General features: G+C 34.8%; 3 protein-coding genes across 3 annotated transcripts; all 3 read left to right on the forward strand.

Annotated features, from left to right (window-relative positions):
• Window positions 1-5,884: 5,884 nt before the first annotated feature.
• On the forward strand, window positions 5,885-8,260 carry LOC116032817 (probable DNA double-strand break repair Rad50 ATPase). Its single transcript, XM_031275536.1, has one exon. It carries the CDS (start codon window positions 6,020-6,022, stop codon window positions 7,955-7,957), a length of 1,938 nt encoding a protein of 645 aa, XP_031131396.1. The 5' UTR covers window positions 5,885-6,019; the 3' UTR covers window positions 7,958-8,260.
• A 618-nt stretch (window positions 8,261-8,878) lies between these two features.
• Window positions 8,879-13,770, forward strand: LOC116031440 (probable protein S-acyltransferase 17). The gene is made up of 11 exons (XM_031273653.1): window positions 8,879-9,113; window positions 9,234-9,327; window positions 9,609-9,703; window positions 9,852-10,019; window positions 10,665-10,737; window positions 10,819-10,871; window positions 11,542-11,633; window positions 11,721-11,773; window positions 12,059-12,184; window positions 13,111-13,275; window positions 13,424-13,770. Exons 1-11 carry the CDS (start codon window positions 8,965-8,967, stop codon window positions 13,544-13,546), a joined length of 1,191 nt encoding a protein of 396 aa, XP_031129513.1. The 5' UTR covers window positions 8,879-8,964; the 3' UTR covers window positions 13,547-13,770.
• Window positions 13,771-15,451: 1,681 nt separating this feature from the next.
• LOC116032897 (ABC transporter F family member 5-like) lies at window positions 15,452-19,729 on the forward strand. The gene is made up of 9 exons (XM_031275635.1): window positions 15,452-16,288; window positions 16,944-17,285; window positions 17,485-17,625; window positions 17,773-17,952; window positions 18,062-18,217; window positions 18,646-18,747; window positions 18,937-19,065; window positions 19,291-19,395; window positions 19,492-19,729. Exons 1-9 carry the CDS (start codon window positions 15,452-15,454, stop codon window positions 19,585-19,587), a joined length of 2,088 nt encoding a protein of 695 aa, XP_031131495.1. The 3' UTR covers window positions 19,588-19,729.
• The last annotated feature ends 436 nt before the right edge of the window (window positions 19,730-20,165 follow it).

Consider the following 20,165-nt stretch of genomic DNA (forward strand, 5'->3'; position numbering starts at 1 on the left):
GATGGCGGTGCTGATACCTCGAGCAGCTGGTCTACACGTAGAGATGGCGGTGCTGATACCTCGAGCAGCTGGTCTACACGTAGCTATGGCGGTGCTGATACCTCGAGCAGCTGGTCTACACGTAGCTGTAGATCGACCGTCTGACCGAGCCAGTGGGAAGGCGCCACGTCAAGCCACCTACAGCAGCTCATTAAATGCTCAAGACTGCCTTCAACTAGTATAAATAGGGGGTCTCCCTCCTTCACTGGGGATCCATCTCAGATTGAGTTCTACATTCACTACTCACAAGCACTCCACAACACTACCAGTCGTTTGTAATAGTTAGAACACCTGTAACGATCGCCTCGCGTGATCCACTTAATATTGCAATCCATTCAACAGATTACCATTCGCCATTGCAACTCGTAGCCTCGGACCGCTCAGTCGTCGCCCGTAGACCGACCGACCGACTGACTCGCCGAGCGCCCATTTTTCTCCATCCACTTGCAACATACGTATTCGTAGCGTAACCGTAATCCCGGGACAGTTTACGCTATCAATTATAATTAAAAAATAATGTATATTTTAATTTCGTTTAATTATGGACGTAATATGTGTATGTTTAATTTTCTTTAATTATGTCCGTAATATGTGTACCATTAATTTCTTTAATTGATTAGATAAAATTACGGCAAGTATAAAAAACCGTTTAATAAAAGTATAATGTTTGAACTAATTTCTCAATGACCATAATTATTAAGATTTTATTCCAAAGTAATCATTAGCATAATTTTATATGTGTAATAATCTGTGAATTGAAATAATTTACGTAATTGTATGGACGTAATAATATGTGAATTAGCATAATAATACGTGAATTGAAATATTTATCATAATTTTGTTAATCTCCTCTAATTATGGATGTAATATGTGTATTATCAATTTCGTTAACTGATTTGATAAAATTTATATTACGAACAACAATATTAATTCATTAGTTGTCATAATTTTTAAGATTTTATTCAAAAGTAATCAAATGAAATGCACGGATAATTTACATTATCTGAAGTAAAAATATATAAAATTATCGTAAGAATGAAATCTCTATGTTTAATGACCATAATAAATTTAGATGTTAAATATAGTGTAATTACCACAGATTATTTAGATGGTAAATAGTATATGGTAATTATCTATATAGATTAGCATATTAAACGGATTAACATATGGAACAATGTTATAAAAAAGGAAGGAAGCCTTTTAGATAAAATATATTAGGAATAATATCAATTAAATAAAATATAATAGGAATTTCTCAATTCTATATTTATAATTACTTTTATAAACAGATTTAATATGAAAATTTAGTTACAAACTTATATTAAGAGTTATGGATTATTATTATTATATTATTATTATTATTAGGAAAATTATATTAAGAATTTTAGATTATTATTACTACGGAGTATTATATTATTATTATTATTGTTATTATTATTACTATTATTATGTTAACATAATAGATTTTAAATTATTGTTATATTGGCCTAGCTACTTGAAACCTTATCAGCAAAAATTAAAGCATATTGAGCTGTTAAAATCAAACTAAATCACAGTACTACAAAATACTCTATGCAATGCAGACTACACCATAAGGATCTCCAACATGCAGAATGAATCAACTAAAAATTAAATCATACCGCATACCATAACAATTCTACGCGTGTTAAAGTTCGATCTTCGACTTCNTTGTAGAGATGGCGGTGCTGATACCTCGAGCAGCTGGTCTACACGTAGCTGTAGATCGACCGTCTGACCGAGCCAGTGGGAAGGCGCCACGTCAAGCCACCTACAGCAGCTCATTAAATGCTCAAGACTGCCTTCAACTAGTATAAATAGGGGGTCTCCCTCCTTCACTGGGGATCCATCTCAGATTGAGTTCTACATTCACTACTCACAAGCACTCCACAACACTACCAGTCGTTTGTAATAGTTAGAACACCTGTAACGATCGCCTCGCGTGATCCACTTAATATTGCAATCCATTCAACAGATTACCATTCGCCATTGCAACTCGTAGCCTCGGACCGCTCAGTCGTCGCCCGTAGACCGACCGACCGACTGACTCGCCGAGCGCCCATTTTTCTCCATCCACTTGCAACATACGTATTCGTAGCGTAACCGTAATCCCGGGACAGTTTACGCTATCAATTATAATTAAAAAATAATGTATATTTTAATTTCGTTTAATTATGGACGTAATATGTGTATGTTTAATTTTCTTTAATTATGTCCGTAATATGTGTACCATTAATTTCTTTAATTGATTAGATAAAATTACGGCAAGTATAAAAAACCGTTTAATAAAAGTATAATGTTTGAACTAATTTCTCAATGACCATAATTATTAAGATTTTATTCCAAAGTAATCATTAGCATAATTTTATATGTGTAATAATCTGTGAATTGAAATAATTTACGTAATTGTATGGACGTAATAATATGTGAATTAGCATAATAATACGTGAATTGAAATATTTATCATAATTTTGTTAATCTCCTCTAATTATGGATGTAATATGTGTATTATCAATTTCGTTAACTGATTTGATAAAATTTATATTACGAACAACAATATTAATTCATTAGTTGTCATAATTTTTAAGATTTTATTCAAAAGTAATCAAATGAAATGCACGGATAATTTACATTATCTGAAGTAAAAATATATAAAATTATCGTAAGAATGAAATCTCTATGTTTAATGACCATAATAAATTTAGATGTTAAATATAGTGTAATTACCACAGATTATTTAGATGGTAAATAGTATATGGTAATTATCTATATAGATTAGCATATTAAACGGATTAACATATGGAACAATGTTATAAAAAAGGAAGGAAGCCTTTTAGATAAAATATATTAGGAATAATATCAATTAAATAAAATATAATAGGAATTTCTCAATTCTATATTTATAATTACTTTTATAAACAGATTTAATATGAAAATTTAGTTACAAACTTATATTAAGAGTTATGGATTATTATTATTATATTATTATTATTATTAGGAAAATTATATTAAGAATTTTAGATTATTATTACTACGGAGTATTATATTATTATTATTATTGTTATTATTATTACTATTATTATGTTAACATAATAGATTTTAAATTATTGTTATATTGGCCTAGCTACTTGAAACCTTATCAGCAAAAATTAAAGCATATTGAGCTGTTAAAATCAAACTAAATCACAGTACTACAAAATACTCTATGCAATGCAGACTACACCATAAGGATCTCCAACATGCAGAATGAATCAACTAAAAATTAAATCATACCGCATACCATAACAATTCTACGCGTGTTAAAGTTCGATCTTCGACTTCGTAGAATTACAGATTATAGATCTCTAACTAATAGTGAGAGCACAGATATTGATACGTTATGAGAGAAGAGTCATTTCTCATCATTATATAGTGGAGGATAAACATAATATGGAAGATTTTTCAAAAGGAAAGTATAATTAATTTTAATTTTATGTAAATATAGATGATTGACATGTAAAAATTTTACTACAATATGATATAATTTTTTCATTCTAATATAGTTAATTACATGTCAATTATATAAATATATATAGATATATAGATATAGATTATCATATCACTAATCACCAATCACCAATTAATATATATATATATATATATATATATATATATATATATATATATATATATATATTAATATTAGTATATATTAGTATATAACAATAACAATATTACCATATCACTAATCACCAATCACCAATTAATTATTCTTTTTTAAAATAATCACCAATTAATTAATTAATATTAGTATATATTAATATATTATATATTAATATTAAGAATAATACCATATACCATATTATCAATTATCAATTATATATCACCAATCACCCATCACCCATTAATATTAACAATATTACCATATTATCATATTATCATTATCATATTACCATAATAATATTATAGGATGGATAATTAATAAAATAATAAATAAATAAAATAAATGATTTTACCAAAATACCCCTAAGTTTTGTGGGGAAAATTTGGGGGAGGATATTGTTTTTATATATAGTATAGATTATTATTATTATTATTATTATTTTAAAAAGGTAATTGTGGTGCGGATTCCAGTGGGCAAAACAGTGGGAGGGAGAATGATTGCCCGTACTTGCTGGTGTTTTGACTTCTTTACATTTGAACTCTATGGTATTCAAAATTTGCCAAGCTGATGGTTCCATGTAACTTATAAATTCATCATGACTTGTATAGAATAAGTATTAGATGCATCCAGGGATGTAGAAATTACCAAATTAATCATAAAGAAGAAGAAGAATTAAGAAGGAAATCTTATTCACCAATGAGAAATATGATATTTAATGAATGATATGTAGGTTAAGAAGAAATTTGTTGACATGGATTGAAGTGAATATGCACTAATGAGTTGGGCCTTAATGAGTCAGTTCGGCCAGCTTCATGTATTTCATCATCATCACTCATATATACAAATTGATTCACCAATTAATTAAGCTAGTCCCAACTCCCAAGGCCAATTATAACAAAAGTCAACCCTTATACCATGAATCAGGACTCATAATGCATTGTGGACCTTGGTGTATGTATATGTGTCTTATGTTGTGAGTTTTTGTGTTTGTGTTATGAAATTTGTACTTGAGTGTGAATTATGTACTTGAAAAAAAAAATACGGAGTAGTAATTATGTTTTATGTTATGAATTTTTGTGTTTTGTGTTGTGAAATTTTGTTCATATAAATACAAATTATGCACCTAAATCAGACTTGAAAAATAAGTAAATATATAAATGTTTATATGTTTTGTGCCGTGATTTTTTGTATCTTGTATTATGAAATTTTGTAACTTACAAATATAAATTTTGTACTTCATCGTTTTGATTTAAGGTCCACAATGGGTGCTTATGTGAATCTAGGTCCATAATATAAATTGCCAACAAAAGTGCATGTGTGGTATATATATATATATATATATGGAAAGGGAAATCCCAATGAATGCGTTGCTTGATTTGGAGAATTGGAGTCACTACTACCTCCTTAATTACCCCCAATCTTTAATTACCATTAAACAATGTTTCAACCCCTCGCAATGATAACTTTTTTTTAATAAAATGTGAGTACAAATATATATTTAGTGTATTCCAAAAAATATATAGTAGTGAAACTTGCGTTAAAAAAAAATGCTGGGTAACACAAGGTTTGAAGTTCAATTCCTAATTGAAGTGGTTTTTAGCACTTTTGGATTTAGTTGGTCAATTATGAACAATCTAAACTAACTTAATTGATTTATTCATTGTAATCTTTTGCCAATTAAGGTCACACGCTTGAATAATAGTTACGAATTTTTTATCACAAAAAATAATCTTATTTATTACTTTTATAATGTGATAAAATAGCCTAACATTATCTATTTGGTTAGGATGTCATGTACATGGTATATTGGTAACATGCAAAAGATACTAATGCGGTTCTTATTATTTATCACACCAAGGTGAATAGAACCGGGCAAAATATAAAATTTACGCTATCTTATTATCACTTTATTATCATTTTCAAAAAGTACATGAATATATAAGTTTCATGCATTTTATTTTAGCATACGGTTTCACCTAAAACAAATAAATAAATATATAAGTTTCATGCATTTTATTTTAGCATACGGTTTCACCTAAGACAAATAAATAAAGAGAAAGTGTGAGTCGGTTGGAGTGGGTTTATGACGTGGGCGGCGATATCAATCAATGTGGCATAATAGCGTTCGCATTTCGCAACGCGAAGCAGATTAAAATTCATTGATAACCGAGCCCTCCCAAATTTGAATTCAAATAATAACCCCAGCCTTACACTGCGCCTCTATCTCACTCTCAACCATACACAATTCCCAGCAAACCCTAGGCCTTTAATCTTCTATCCTTTCATTTTCTTATACCTAAAATCCAACCGCCCACAGCCATGGCTAAGAAGAAGGTCGCCCACCGCGAAGACGAGGAGCCCGTCGAGCCTCACCACCCCACCGCCATGGACGACGCCTCTGAGAAGCTCGAGAGTCTCAAGAATCTCAACGCCATGCTTCTCAAGGAGACGGTGGAGAAGCGCCAACTGGTCGACTCACTCCAGAAGGCCAAGGGCTCTCTGCAATCCGATCTGGCTCGGACCGAATCCCAGAAACTGGCCTTGAGCGGCGAGTTGACTCACCTGGGTGAGGTGGCCGCGCGATTGGAGCTCGAGAGGACGGTGTCCGCCGATTTTCTCTGGGTTCAGATGGGCCATCAGATGAAAGCTATGGTGGAAGAGAGGGATGGGCTGAGGAGGGAGAGAGACGATGTTGCGGAAAGAGTGAAGGATTTAGAGAGAGAGATTGCCCTTGTTGTGAAAGAGAAGAGTGAGATTCAGAAGGTTCTGAGGGAGGAAGAGATCGAGTTTGAGTCATTGAAGCAGAAACTGAATGACCTCAATGCTCAAATTGCTACAGAGAGGAGCATTTCCAACCACGCTAATCGCGAGAGGGATGAATTAGCGTCAAAACTGGATGTTCAAATCGTGGAAACCAATGGATTGAGAAAGAAACTGATTGAAATGGAGAAGAGAGAGGGAAAAGTAAACGATGAGGTGGAGAAGTTAAGGATTCAATACAATGCTCTATCCAAGGAAAATGAAGTGAAAGAAAAGAAGCTCCACAGTGTGATGAGTGATAAGGAAACGATTGAAAGGAGTTTGGTTCAGTCCAATAGGGTGATTGAAGAATTGAATGGAAAGATTTCTGTTATTGTGAGGGAGAAAGAGGGCAGTGACAAGGAGAGGAACATTGAAATGGAGAAAAGATGTGAGTTGGAAAAAGAAGTGAATTTACTCAATGAGAAGGTGTCTAGTTTGAATAAGGTGGAGGAGAAGCTGCGAGCAAGTGTGGCTGAGTTGGAGAACAAGTGTGTGGAAGGTATGGAGAAGGGAAAGGAGATGGAGAGTAAAATAAGCGAATTGGTGGAAGGGAAGAATGAGAGTGAGAGCAGGATTGCTAGTTTGGTTGAGGAGAAGGGTTTGATTGAGAGCAAATTGGTAGAAGCAAATGAGAAACTAGATGAGAAGCAGCAGTGTGTTGAGAGGATGGCCATTGAGAAAATGGAGATGGAAGAGGCAAAAACTAGAAGAGAGTCTGAAATTGTTAAATTACAGAATCAAATGTATGAACTCAAGGATACCATTTCTGGGTTGGAGGATTCTTGCAAGGTTCAAGAAGAGAAAATTATGACATTGGAAGGTGAAGTTGGCAACTACAAACGGGCACTCGAGAGTGCTGTTCTTGAGAGGGACGCTGCACGAAAGGGTTTGGATGAGGAAAAACAGAATGGTTTAATTCTGAAGGAGAAGCTTAGGGAAATGGAGAATCACATTGAAGAAGTTGCATTGGAGCTTACAAAAACAAAGGCTGATTACAATAACATGGTTGGAGAGAAGAAAGAGCTGGAAATCCAATGTGAATCCTTCAACAAGGAGATACTTGATCTCCAGACTGAACTTGCTGAAGGAAGGAAGCAAATTGGGGCTATTCAGGCTGAACTAGAACTTGCAAATGCCAACTCAGAGGAAGTTCTGAACTTGTTGAAGAGCACAGCAGCTTTGGTTGGCTCAAAAGATGAAAGGGTGAATGCAGAATTGAGTGAAGGGCAAGAAATGAACCCTCAGCTTCTGCCTCCTCATGTGTTGGAGTTGGAGGCAATCAAGAAAGGTATCAAAATTAGAGAGAAGAAAGTTGAGGAGATGAAACGGGAAGTAGAGTTCTTGCAGAATTCAGTTACAGAAGCAAACAAAAGAAAGAGCTTATGGACCATGATTTCTTCTGCTACTACCATTTTCGCTGCAATATCTCTAGCATATGTTGCCCGCGGTCATTGAATCTAATCTAATCTAGGGGATAGATTTAGTTCAAGGTTCAACTTGTTTGTTACCATTTTGTCACAACCAAAACCAATAGCTCCTCACTTTTGAGTTTTGATGGATCCCTCAAGCACAATAGTTTACTTTCCAAGTGTTATCCAGTTATGATGTTTCAGCTTTTGTTCGGTTCCTGCAATAAGATAAATGTTTCTACTTTCTACTAGTTGGTAGAGTAGCTTGTTAAATCGTTGCCATGCTATATGCTATTGTTCCTCTTCCTGTATAACCAAGGAATACAAAATTGTCTCTTCTTCAATGGCATATTAGTTAATTTGTTTTATAAAATTAGACATATTTAAACTAAATGTTTATTTTTGAGTGGGGAGGAAAATCTATAGCTACTATTTAAGGACGTGTATTGAGTAAATTCTACTGACAACCGATCATAAGGGGCTACAATGAAATAAATTAGTTTAAGTTATTTATCATTGATTATAGTCAACAATCTAATCTATTAAAAAGTTCAATTGGAGCAGCTCTTATTGGGGGTTAACAATTTGACCAACACTAAAAAAAAAAATGAATAAATTATTTTCATAAAAATTAATTAATAGTCTGATTAATTTGGTTGAAATTGTGTTAATTAATATTTAATAAATAGAATATGACACTAGGTTGCACTCCTATATGACAATAGTACTAAAAAAAATGAATAGAATATACTAAAACTTATATAATGTTACAAATAATTTTATTAAAAAGAACAAAATAAAAGCATTTGATTTTGTGCTAATTAGTTTAAATAATAATAATGATGATAATACATTTATTAGTGTAGTAAAAAGAAAAATGGTTAAATGTAAAAGGGTAACTACCAGGTAAGGTAGTGTGAAATGTGAAGCGAGAAATAGAGTGAGTGGCGGTGGGAGTGAAAGAAAGAAAAGTCAGAGAAAGGAGTAGAGAATAGGGAGGAGGGGGTTTTGTTTTGTTTTTGTTTTTGCATCAAGTTACGGGGAGAGGAAGATATGGAGGTACAATGGCTTCTGCTATGTCACGGCCTTGTCACACTGCTCGTGGTGGTGTCTTTCCTCTGCGGTCAATGGCCTATTTTCGACGGCACTTTCATTCAACGAATCCACATCTTCCTCACCTTTGGTGCTTACGATTATCTCCGGTAACTCTCTCTCTCTCTCTCTCTCTCTCTCTCTCTCTCTCTCTCTCTCTCTATCTATATGTATATTTACCGTAATTCCTAATTTGAGCTTGTCGTTGCCTATGCCTGAATTCGATTCAGGCGTTTTGTTGCTGCTGTTTGTGGTCGCAAAGGCACCGACGCCCTCCACTCCGTCGAGTACTATTGCTGTGATCGTCCTAACCCTACTTTACAGGTCCGCAATTATGTTGTCAAATTTCAGCTATTTAATCTTTCTGCATTACATTTCGTATTTGTGACTTGAATTCTTTAATCCTTCTTGCACTATATATGTACTACAATATTTATCAAATCTAGTTTGTACTCAACTTTTCAACTTGTTTTGAGCTTAATTTCCATTTTTGTCAGTTGAAATGAAATGTGAACTCTTGTATAAATGTTTGCCTTCTTTTTATAATTTTTTACTTCAAATATGTAAAGAGCTTATTTGGTGCATCTTTGAACTCCCAAATGCAGCTTATTTATGTGGCAATACTTGGAGTTACTTATTATGTTATTGTTCAGTCGTCATTCCGATACATTCCTGGGTATTACATAGGTGAAGTGCACAGGTACTTAGAAGCAGTTATATTTGCTTCTTACTCTCTTGTCAAAATATATTCATCAATTTTGGTATATATACATACTTAAGTTATATAAGTATGCATATGTGTTTTGTGTGTATGTGCTTGAGTTTCCATAGACACTCTGCATTTGCAGGTATACAAGCTTGTTGGCAGTTGCTGTGGGTATTCTACTCTTTCTATTGACTAGCTTTTCTGACCCTGGAACTGTGAATGCTGAGAATGTATCTCAATATCTCTCTGCTTACCCTTATGACAATATTATTTTCTCCGAGAAAGAATGTTCAACTTGCAAGATCCTAAAGTGAGTTTTTTCTTTTCCCCACCACAGTTTTAGAAGCATAGTTGTCATATCAAGATTCTATTTCCATCAACATTTTTAGTTTTGCAAATCAATAATCAAATCTTGAGATTCAGTTCAAACTTCCAAAAATAACACAGGTAAACACTTTTTGAACTAGGGTTGAATTCTTGGTGTCACTTCTAATCATAATTCATGGTTTCCTATCAAAAATGATTTCAAGCATCTGAATTAAAAGCATCTATTCATAAGCAATGAAGTGAACAAGTACAAAGAGAAGAAGTATGAATTAGAAACTAAGATATAAATTTAGGAAAGTAACAATTTTTTTTTGTTTTTTGTTTTTTGTTTTGGTCTTAAAATCCTGGAGAGCTATCTGAGGAAACAAACTAATTAAGAAGGAACACAGAAGTAACTAGTAACTGATGACCACAAGCAATTACAAGAATTATATGCCTAGAGTTCATGTTGATTTCCTTTCAATTCACCTATATTTCGTGCTCTGAGCCTCTGATAGATTTACCTGATTGGTTTTGACTTGATTTACCATTCACCTTATTTTTAGAATCAGTTATTATACACTTTAGCACTCATAATTTTTTGCTTCTAACTGAAACCAATTCGACTTCATTCTATTCCCTATTTCAGACCTGCAAGATCGAAGCACTGCAGTGTATGTGATCGCTGTGTTGCTCGGTTTGATCATCATTGTGGATGGATGGTTTGTAAACTGTACCATTGTTAGCAGTGATTTTCATCTTATCATTTATTGTAATTCCTTGTCTTATTTCCTATTACACAGAATAATTGCATTGGTGAGAAAAATACCAGATACTTCATAGCTTTTCTTTTCTGGTGAGTGAATAATATCCGTTGCCTGACCACACTGCTAATATTAGGAATTATTTTCTTCTATTTATTTGACTTAGCATTCATCTACCCCTATTTTGTGATTAAAATGGAATAAAATAACTTCTGATTAAAATTAATCCGTGTAAAATGCCACCATATTTTGTGACACTATGAAATTACAAAGTTCCCCTCATAGTTAAAGAAACTTTGAGGGAAGTGGCCCTTGCCTTATAAAGCAGTGTGCATGCAAGAAATAGTTTATTTTGTAGTAAACACTTTAGTATATTCCCATCTTCTTAAATCATCATATCATATAAGAATTATTACAGAAAACCAATGGTTTGTCATATCTTTTTTATTTTTCCTAAAATAGTTTATAACCTTTTACCTTTGATATCTGAAGTGGGTTGTTATTAACAAAAAAAAAGGGTATATATTTCAACTATATTTTGCCATATCTGGGCATATTTGTTTCTTTTTAACAAATTGTAAATATTTCAGAAGAGCTACCAACACTAGTTTGAAATTTCAATTTCATATATAAAATTGAATGGAGAAATAGGATCCACAAGTGATTTTCACTATATTTGGATTAAGGCTTTAGCATTAAGGCTTTAGCAGAGCTGAGCATTTTTTGACATGCTCAGTTGTTTGATTGCGGATCTCTCTACAGGCATTTCCTACTTTGTGTCTATGGAACTGTTGCTATTGCCCTTGTTCTAGCTGGTCAGTTGAAAGAACTACAGGTTATACAGATTCTTACAGGTAAGGTGGACTACTTCCAAGCATGTTATACTTGTTGGCTGAGTACTATAGGCAAAGAATGAAAATCTGTGGTGTAATTTATTGCAGTGTATTATGGCATTGAGAACAAATTCCGTAGTTTGGCTCCATATGTTATACAGGTAAACTAAATGTACTTGCAATTATGTGTCATGATCTCTGTATCTGATTGTATAAAAATTGCAAACTCTTGTTGAATCCTCTACTATTTTTCAAACTTCAAAGAAGTGTGACGTTGGTGCAGTGTGGAATTAATTGTTTGAGACTTCTTATTGTTTGAAACCTGTAAAATGCTCTACTATATTTTTATATTAGAGTTTCCATTTGATTCCTGATGTGTTCATATATAATCTTCTTTATTTGTATGCTCACAATGCTCCTAGTAATGATTTTCTGGCATGTAACAGTGGCTGCTGGGTTCATACAACACACAAATACTTATTATGGTGTTTTTGGCTATAGTATCTATGCTGATGGCTGGATTCCTTGCATACCACTCAAAACTGTGTCTCACAAATACCACCACAAATGAGGTATCTTTATTAAATTCCTATATTCATTATAATTATTGTTGAGAAGAATCTATATATTTGCATCTCTCTGGACAATGCTTTGAACAATCTTTGAGAGGGAATATGATAAATAAACCAACTGATCCCAAGAACAGAATGCTATTTCCTTGATAGGTCAAGCAGTTTCAACATCTTTCACCTTGTAAAAACTAAAAATGAAACGTTCATCTGTGAATCAAGAGAGTTGGATAAGTAGGAAATTATGTTTCACATTATGGGTAGACAACTCTTTAAATGGAAGCAAATTAGCAAAAGTCTAGTTTGATTTGTCCTGCTAAACTTGTCATATGACTTAAGTCATAGGCTGAGTTGTCTGTCTACACACTAGGCTGTGATAGTAAGTGTTTAGATCATCATTTTATCATCTCTCCATTGTCCAAGTCTGAGAACAGATGGATAGTAATAATCTGTAACATCCAGAGAAATCATAAATGGATAACAAGTAAAGAAGAAAAGCAATGTGACTGGAGTTCAATAGGAAAATATATTTCAGATATTTAAAGCCTCCCTAATTACTGATGGTGTCATATCAATTATCAAGTTAATCAAATAACAAAGTGCAACTTGAAAATATTATTGCTGCATTTAAATAGTAACAGGCAAACTATACAAGCTAAAAGATATTTTAAATTGGTCCCCTTTCTGAGTATTGATCACATCTAACTTGTGTTATGAAGTAAAGCCAATGGATAACTAATTACTTACACTACATTATGAACCTATCAAACCAAATTATATAGGTAGCCTTTGGATTCTTGAACTTTTCTTACTGAGCAAGTTTCATAAGCACATGGAACACATGATAATGGGTGAAAACTGCCATTCGTTCACTGCACTATGTGAAAGGTAAACTTAAATGGTTTGTAATTTTCTCATATGAAATGCAGACTTTCAAATGGCATGATTACTTGAGCTGGCAGAAGAAGGTGAATGAAGCAAAGGCAAGTGCTGTGGCTCTAAAAGCAAGTTTAGATGAAGTAAGCCATGAAAGAAAGCATCATGTCAGCAAATGGAAGGCCTTCTGCTGTAGGTCTCGTCTAGAAGAAGTGAAGGTGGTCAAAACTAACATTTATGACAAAGGATTATTCCAAAATTTTCTTGAAATTGCCATTCCTCTCTCAACAAGACGGTTGTTTTATAAAAGTAAATCAAAATCAGGGTAAATAAGTAAGCCTATTAATTTCTCTAGTGGGTTGGCAGCCAGCTGAACTTGGGCTAAAGTCATCCTGTGCCTGGATTCCTGTAGCACCAAGGGGAGAATGGTCTAGACTTGAAGCACGTTTAGGTTTCCCAACACTGGTGCCTTGTGATGGTATCTTTTAGCAATGATGAGTTGCATGCAGGTTGGATGAACCAAGGAGAAATTGTGTGGTGTGGCTGTTATTAACATAACAGTAGGATAAAGTCTTGAGTTTCTCATTCTTGTGTAATATACAGGTTTTCCCCCCATCATTTGCATGTGAAATATCATGCTACCTGTTTATATGTAGAATTTTGGGTTTCAAATTTCAATATAGAGCAGCTTTTTCAGCTGTTTACTTGGGTGAGAATGTGAGATACCTGAGCAGAAGCTTTTTATATTGTTTTATCACTTTTGTGTTTGATGAGCAGTGTTGTGTGGTTCAACCATTTGCAGTTGCGTTTCGCCATAGGTACCAACCAATTCAAGCAGGTGGCAGAAGGATCACTCATCCAAGCCAAGCCAAGCCAAGCCAAGCCAGGTAAAAGGAAAAGAAAACTAGTAGTATATCTTAACTGAAGTTGCTGGCCGGATTGATTTTGTATTTTTGCATTGTTTCTTCTGCTGATTAACACAGTCACAAATCACAACCCAGGCCCTAGCTCTACAAGTAGAGACAGTAAAAGGAAAGTTCCAATAATTAATTATGTTTATAAGCCCCGTTCTGAACTACTACTGCTCTGAGTTTTCCTTCAAACTTTTATATCTCTATCTTTGTCTGGGACTGGTAGTATAAGCAGGCAGCAGACGCTGTGTATACATCAGAGCCTCCCAAAATCCGTCCGATATCTAAACACGCACGCAGTCTGGTATATCGCTTAGGTCTAGTTCGTTGCTTTAATGAAACATATCTGCTTGTTTGGGTTCTTAGACTTCTTCCCCTTTTGCTATTGGTATGTGTACCGAGCCCAAGTATTGTCTATCATCCAGGAAATCCTCTACTGCACCACATTGGACTTTTAAAAGAGTCCGCAATAATCCAGATATTATATTAAATTAATTTAAGTGGAATTTTGACTCTTTGTACTTTAATTTACTTTAATAAATTGAGAAAATATGTAAAGACAGATATTACATTTTAATAGAGTTACTAATATTAAAAAAAATGTGCACTGGTTAAGATCATACATACATTTTTTCTATTAGTATAAATGTTAAAAGGAAAAAGATACAATTTTAGTCCCTTAAATGTTCTTTAGTAGTGATTTTAGGCCCTAACATTTTATTGTTGTAGTATACACACCTAACTCTTAACTCTTAAAATAAGTAGTATTTTTAACTCCTGGAGCTACAAAACTATTAAACTCTATTAAAATTTTACTTAGTATTTCAAATTTTTATTATTTTTGTTTTTTATAACATTCCCGACCTTTAAAGGAAAAAACAACATGTTGAAAGAAGCACAAAGAGTCAATACTATCTCCATTGAAGTTCGATCTCATGACCTCTCTCTTCTCATATGGAAAGATCACCACATGTCATTTAAGCACAAAGTGTTTGGCCGCATAAAAAAGCTTAATCCTAACTTCAAATTAAATTGGTGAAACTTATTTTCAGATTGTTGTACTGAAGTTGGAACCCACTCTACATTTTGATATTTGTCTTGTATCTACCTTGGATAATTGGTGTCACAAAATGACACGAGGGGATCATTTTCCTATTCCTTGAGAGCATATACGTACCACAAGAACAGTTTATCTGGTATCCCCCGTTGGAGTTCATTTTAGCCACAAAAATATTAAAATAGAAATGTCAAATTTCAATATGTAATCAATTACTTGCACACAGTCACACACCGCATCCTCCTCCTCCTCCTGTTTCTTCTTCAACCCGCTTTCCTTGCGCTGGTTAATGGAGGCGCTGTGAAGAGTTTCTTTTTCCTCTCTTCACGCCCCTCACTACAAGCGAAGCGATTGTATGTATTGTGATTTCTTAGCTCCACACAACCCCTAATTTACTCTTTTTTTTTTTGCTTCTCAAGATTAAGAATGGACCTCCGCTCCACTTTCCTTACCGGCTCCGCCCACAAGGCCGCGCCTCCCTGCCCTCGCTTCCGCCCTATCTCTTCCACTTCCGCTCTTAAACTCCCCGCCGCTACCTTCTTCAACTGCCCCGCAAGAAAAAGCTTCAGAGTTTCATCCAAACTGCGGGCTGTTGCGGTGGAAACAGTGGAGACTGAGGCCAAAGAGGACATAGAGAGTCTCTTCTCGAGTAACGCCGGCGATGAAGCCGATGGCCGGCGCTGGAACAAGCAATCGGCCGCTGGTGCGTCGGGCATTTCGTCCGGGATTAAGCTGGAGAACATCAGCAAAGGCTATAAGGGGGTTACGTTGTTGAAAGATGTTAGTTGGGAGGTTAAGAAGGGCGAGAAAGTCGGGCTGGTGGGTGTAAACGGGGCGGGGAAAACGACGCAGTTGAGGATTATCGCGGGTTTGGAAGAACCCGATTCGGGAAACGTGATCAAGGCCAAACCAAATATGAAAATTGCCTTCCTCAACCAAGAATTCGAGGTGGAGGCTTCGAGAACGGTAAAGGAAGAGTTTTTGAGCGCCTTTAAGGAGGAAATGGAGGTGGCCTCACGCCTGGAGAAGGTCCAGAAGGCGATAGAGAAATCCGTGGATGACTTGGAGCTGATGGGAAGGCTTTTGGATGAGTTTGATTTGCTGCAGAGGAGGGCACAGGCAGTAGACTTGGATGAAGTAGATGTGAAGATTAATAAGATGATGCCTGAGCTAGGATTCGCCCCTGAGGATGCTGATAGACTCGTAGCATCTTTCAGTAGTGGGTGGCAAATGAGGATGTCACTTGGCAAGATTTTGCTACAGGTATATGCTGTTTTCTTTTCTTTTTTTTTTTGGCTGACTAGGCAACCCACAGCCATTACCCGTCTAGGTTGCCCGTTGCCCATAGCTGATCGGCTCAAATCAAGAAGGCGAATTCGCCTCTCCCACTGGGAGTCGAACTTGAAATCTTTTGTTTACTAATACAAACAGCCTGACTAACTTGGTTGGAGTTCCATATGTTGTTTTATTTATTCATATACAATTATGTGGATACTTATCTTGGTTTAATGTGCATGTATATACATTTGTAATGTTTGGGTCTTAGAAAAGTTAATCTTGTGCTGTATATATATATGCATTACTATGATTTACTTTGAAGAAATGATACTTCCCATATGGCCATATCCCAGTAGGCCAGTAGCTCTTGAAGAGATTTACTTAATGATGGCTGTAGATGTATCACTTATCTTGGTTGATATGGTGAATTTGGGCAAGTTAACTATTTTGACTGCTAAGATTTTTTAAGGGGTAGGTAATTTCTATTTTGATTTCTAGAATTGCATACCGAATCACTACCGCACAGCAATGATTTCCTCTGCTGACTGTGTCGCTATTTTAGTTTCATTGCTGGCTTATATAACATTTACAGTGATGATATTGGATATCCTGTTGCAATAACATGTTTAGTTGTTTACAGGACCCGGATTTATTACTTTTGGATGAACCCACAAATCATCTTGACCTTGACACAATTGAGTGGCTTGAGGGTTATCTTAGTGAGCAAGATGTTCCAATGGTTATCATATCGCATGACCGGGCATTCCTTGATCAGTTGTGTACAAAAATTGTGGAAACTGATAGGGGTGTTTCCCGGACATATGAAGGAAACTATTCCAATTATATTATTGAAAGGGCAGCATGGGTTGAAGCTCAGTTTGCAGCCTGGGAAAAACAACAGAAGGAAATAGAACATACAAAAGATTTGATAAGCAGGTTGAGTGCAGGGGCAAATTCAGGTCGTGCATCTACTGCTGAAAAGGTATTTCCATCTGTCTACCTTTTACGTATATACCTATTGCTACATCAAGGGTGCCCACGCACATGAAAGTTAACTTTTTCAAGAATGATTAGTAACCTGATTTTTAATGGATATTTACCAAACTCTCAGTCTAAGATGATCAATGTATTTCTTGACTCTTGTGAATATTGATTTTAACATTATATTGTTTGGTAAACAGAAGCTGGAAAAACTTCAGGAAGAGGAACAAGTTGATAAGCCTTTTATTCGGAAACAAATGAAGATAAGGTTCCCTGAGCGTGGAAGAAGCGGAAGAGAAGTTGTGACAATTAAAAATCTGGACTTTGCCTATGAGGATAAGGTTACTGGCATATTTATTAATATTGAATTAGATGCCACCAGCTTCCACTTTTCCTGTTTATCACATGATGTTATAATAAAAGGCTGCAGCGTTTGAACTACTTTCTTGAGTTAGCATAATTTCTTACGAGTACGCACTATATTTCAGGTTCTTTTCAAGAATGCATACTTAACTATAGAAAGAGGAGAAAAAATTGCCATTATTGGTCCAAATGGCTGTGGAAAGAGTACTTTACTTAAGCTGATTATGGGTTTAGAGAGCCCAACCAAAGGTGAAATTTTGCTCGGGGATCATAATGTGTTACCAAACTACTTTGAACAGAACCAGGTCAGTCTCTAGTTTTCTTTTGATTGGCATCTTGATCTTCTTGGTTTTTGGCATCATTTGAGCATACTCCTGTTGTGTTTGAGCTGAGAAAGATGGTATTGTTGATTAGGCTGAAGCACTTGATTTGGATAAGACAGTAATTGAAACTGTAGCTGAAGCTGCTGAGGACTGGAGACTAGACGATATAAAAGGACTTCTTGGACGTTGTAACTTTAAAGCTGACATGCTTGATAGGAAGGTTTCATTTTTGAGTGGAGGCGAGAAGGTAAAGATGTCTGCAGTAGTTTTGGATATCTTTTTAATACCCATATTCTTTTCATTGTTAGCGAGGTTATCATGGTTTTAAGAAAATGATTTGTTTCTTTTGCCTAAATTTACTTGAACTTTAGAGACTATTGCACTATATCATGCGTGCTATTGGAGAACATGGAAATAATATGGAATCCTTGTTGGCTTGTTGCATTTATATTGTCTTAAAAAAAAAAAAAAACAATACAACAAGCATTCTTATGTTTGGATAGAGTGGCTACCTTGCATATATGCTTCAGATCAAACTCTAGTAAATTATTGTGGATTCTTGAAGCAATGTATTCGGTTGAGAAGGAAGCATTATGTATCCATTTTTAAGATGGTTAATTTAGAATTTTGGTGCTGCTCTGCTCTGATAAATATGTGACTATGTTTTTTGGGTAGGCACGACTTGCATTTTGCAAATTCATGGTGACACCTTCAACTTTACTAGTACTAGATGAGCCAACCAATCATTTAGATATACCATCAAAAGAGATGCTTGAGGTATGGTTTCGTATTCCTATTCCTTGTTTGTCTAACATTAAACAGACTTTAGCATCTATCTATCTATCTTATTATCATCAACATGATGGATGGATGTATCAGATATCTTCATCATTTTTTATTCTGTTTTCCTAAAAATGTATTGAGTAATAGATAGATGATTATTATTATTTTGTTGTTTGCATGCAGGAGGCAATAACAGAGTACAAGGGCACTGTGATTACTGTGTCACATGATCGATACTTCATCAAACAAATTGTTAACAGAGTATTGGAAGTTAAAGATGGTACTTTACAGGACTATGCTGGGGATTATGAAGTAAGTCTTCTTCGCCTTACCGCAACTATTTATTAGTGCTATTGTTACTTTGTTAGTACTACTACTACTGTTATACATACATTAATTAATTATATGGATTTCTCAAGTCTCTAGTCTAGTTTAGTGTAGATATATATGAGGCAATATCATATCATAGTCCACTTTGTAAAATGTTACATTTTTTGTGTGTGGTAATGGTAATAGTAATAGTGCATTTATTGACAGTATTATTTAGAGAAAAACGTGGAGGCTAGGGAAAAAGAATTAGAGAGGGAGGCAGAGCTGGAGGAGAAGTCCCCCAAAGCTAAATCCAAGGCCAAAATGTCAAAGGTACGTACCTCATACTCCCCCCATAACACACACACACTACAATTTAACATCATCATAATTCATAAATCATAATGATTGTGTACCCCACCCACCCAGGCTGAGAGGGAAGCTCAGAAAAAGCAGAAACAGCAGGCCTTTCAAGCAGCCAAACAGAAGTCCAAAAAACTCAAGAACTCCAAGAGATGGAACTGAATTATTATTACAGTTCCATTTATTAGTTCTGCTATTAATAATTTATTAGTTGAATCACCCCACCCATATTGTAATCCTGCTGTATATATTACTACAAAAACATCAAAATGAACCCAAAAAAAAGAAGTGGATTTTAACAATACTTTGCCTGTTTATTTTCCTGCAAATCAGCAATACCATGCTATATCTATCCATCACTGTAAAAGAAGCAATCTTCCTGCAGTGCAGTGCACCAGACCAGAGTATCATCATTTTGATTCCATCACAATTTATTTGTATATATACATAATAATCCAGCAAGCACAGTGACACATCCATCCATCCGTCCATCATTACCCTCAACAACACAACACCTCAATCAAACACAATGCACATGCTCTACACTAACAGGCATCTTGGAGCAGTGTGTTGAGAATTGAGATGCTCAGTAGGTAGTCTAGACTCTAGAGCAAAAAACATAAACTTGGGGGGGACCTTTAACTAACTTATCTCAACTCACCAAGCATGAGATTCATTTTCCCCTCACCTCAATGCCTAAAATATTTTGATATGATTCATGATTTCAAACATCATTTCTT

The sequence above is a fragment of the Ipomoea triloba genome, chromosome 10 (genome assembly GCF_003576645.1).
Source record: "Ipomoea triloba cultivar NCNSP0323 chromosome 10, ASM357664v1".
NCBI lineage: Eukaryota > Viridiplantae > Streptophyta > Magnoliopsida > Solanales > Convolvulaceae > Ipomoea > Ipomoea triloba.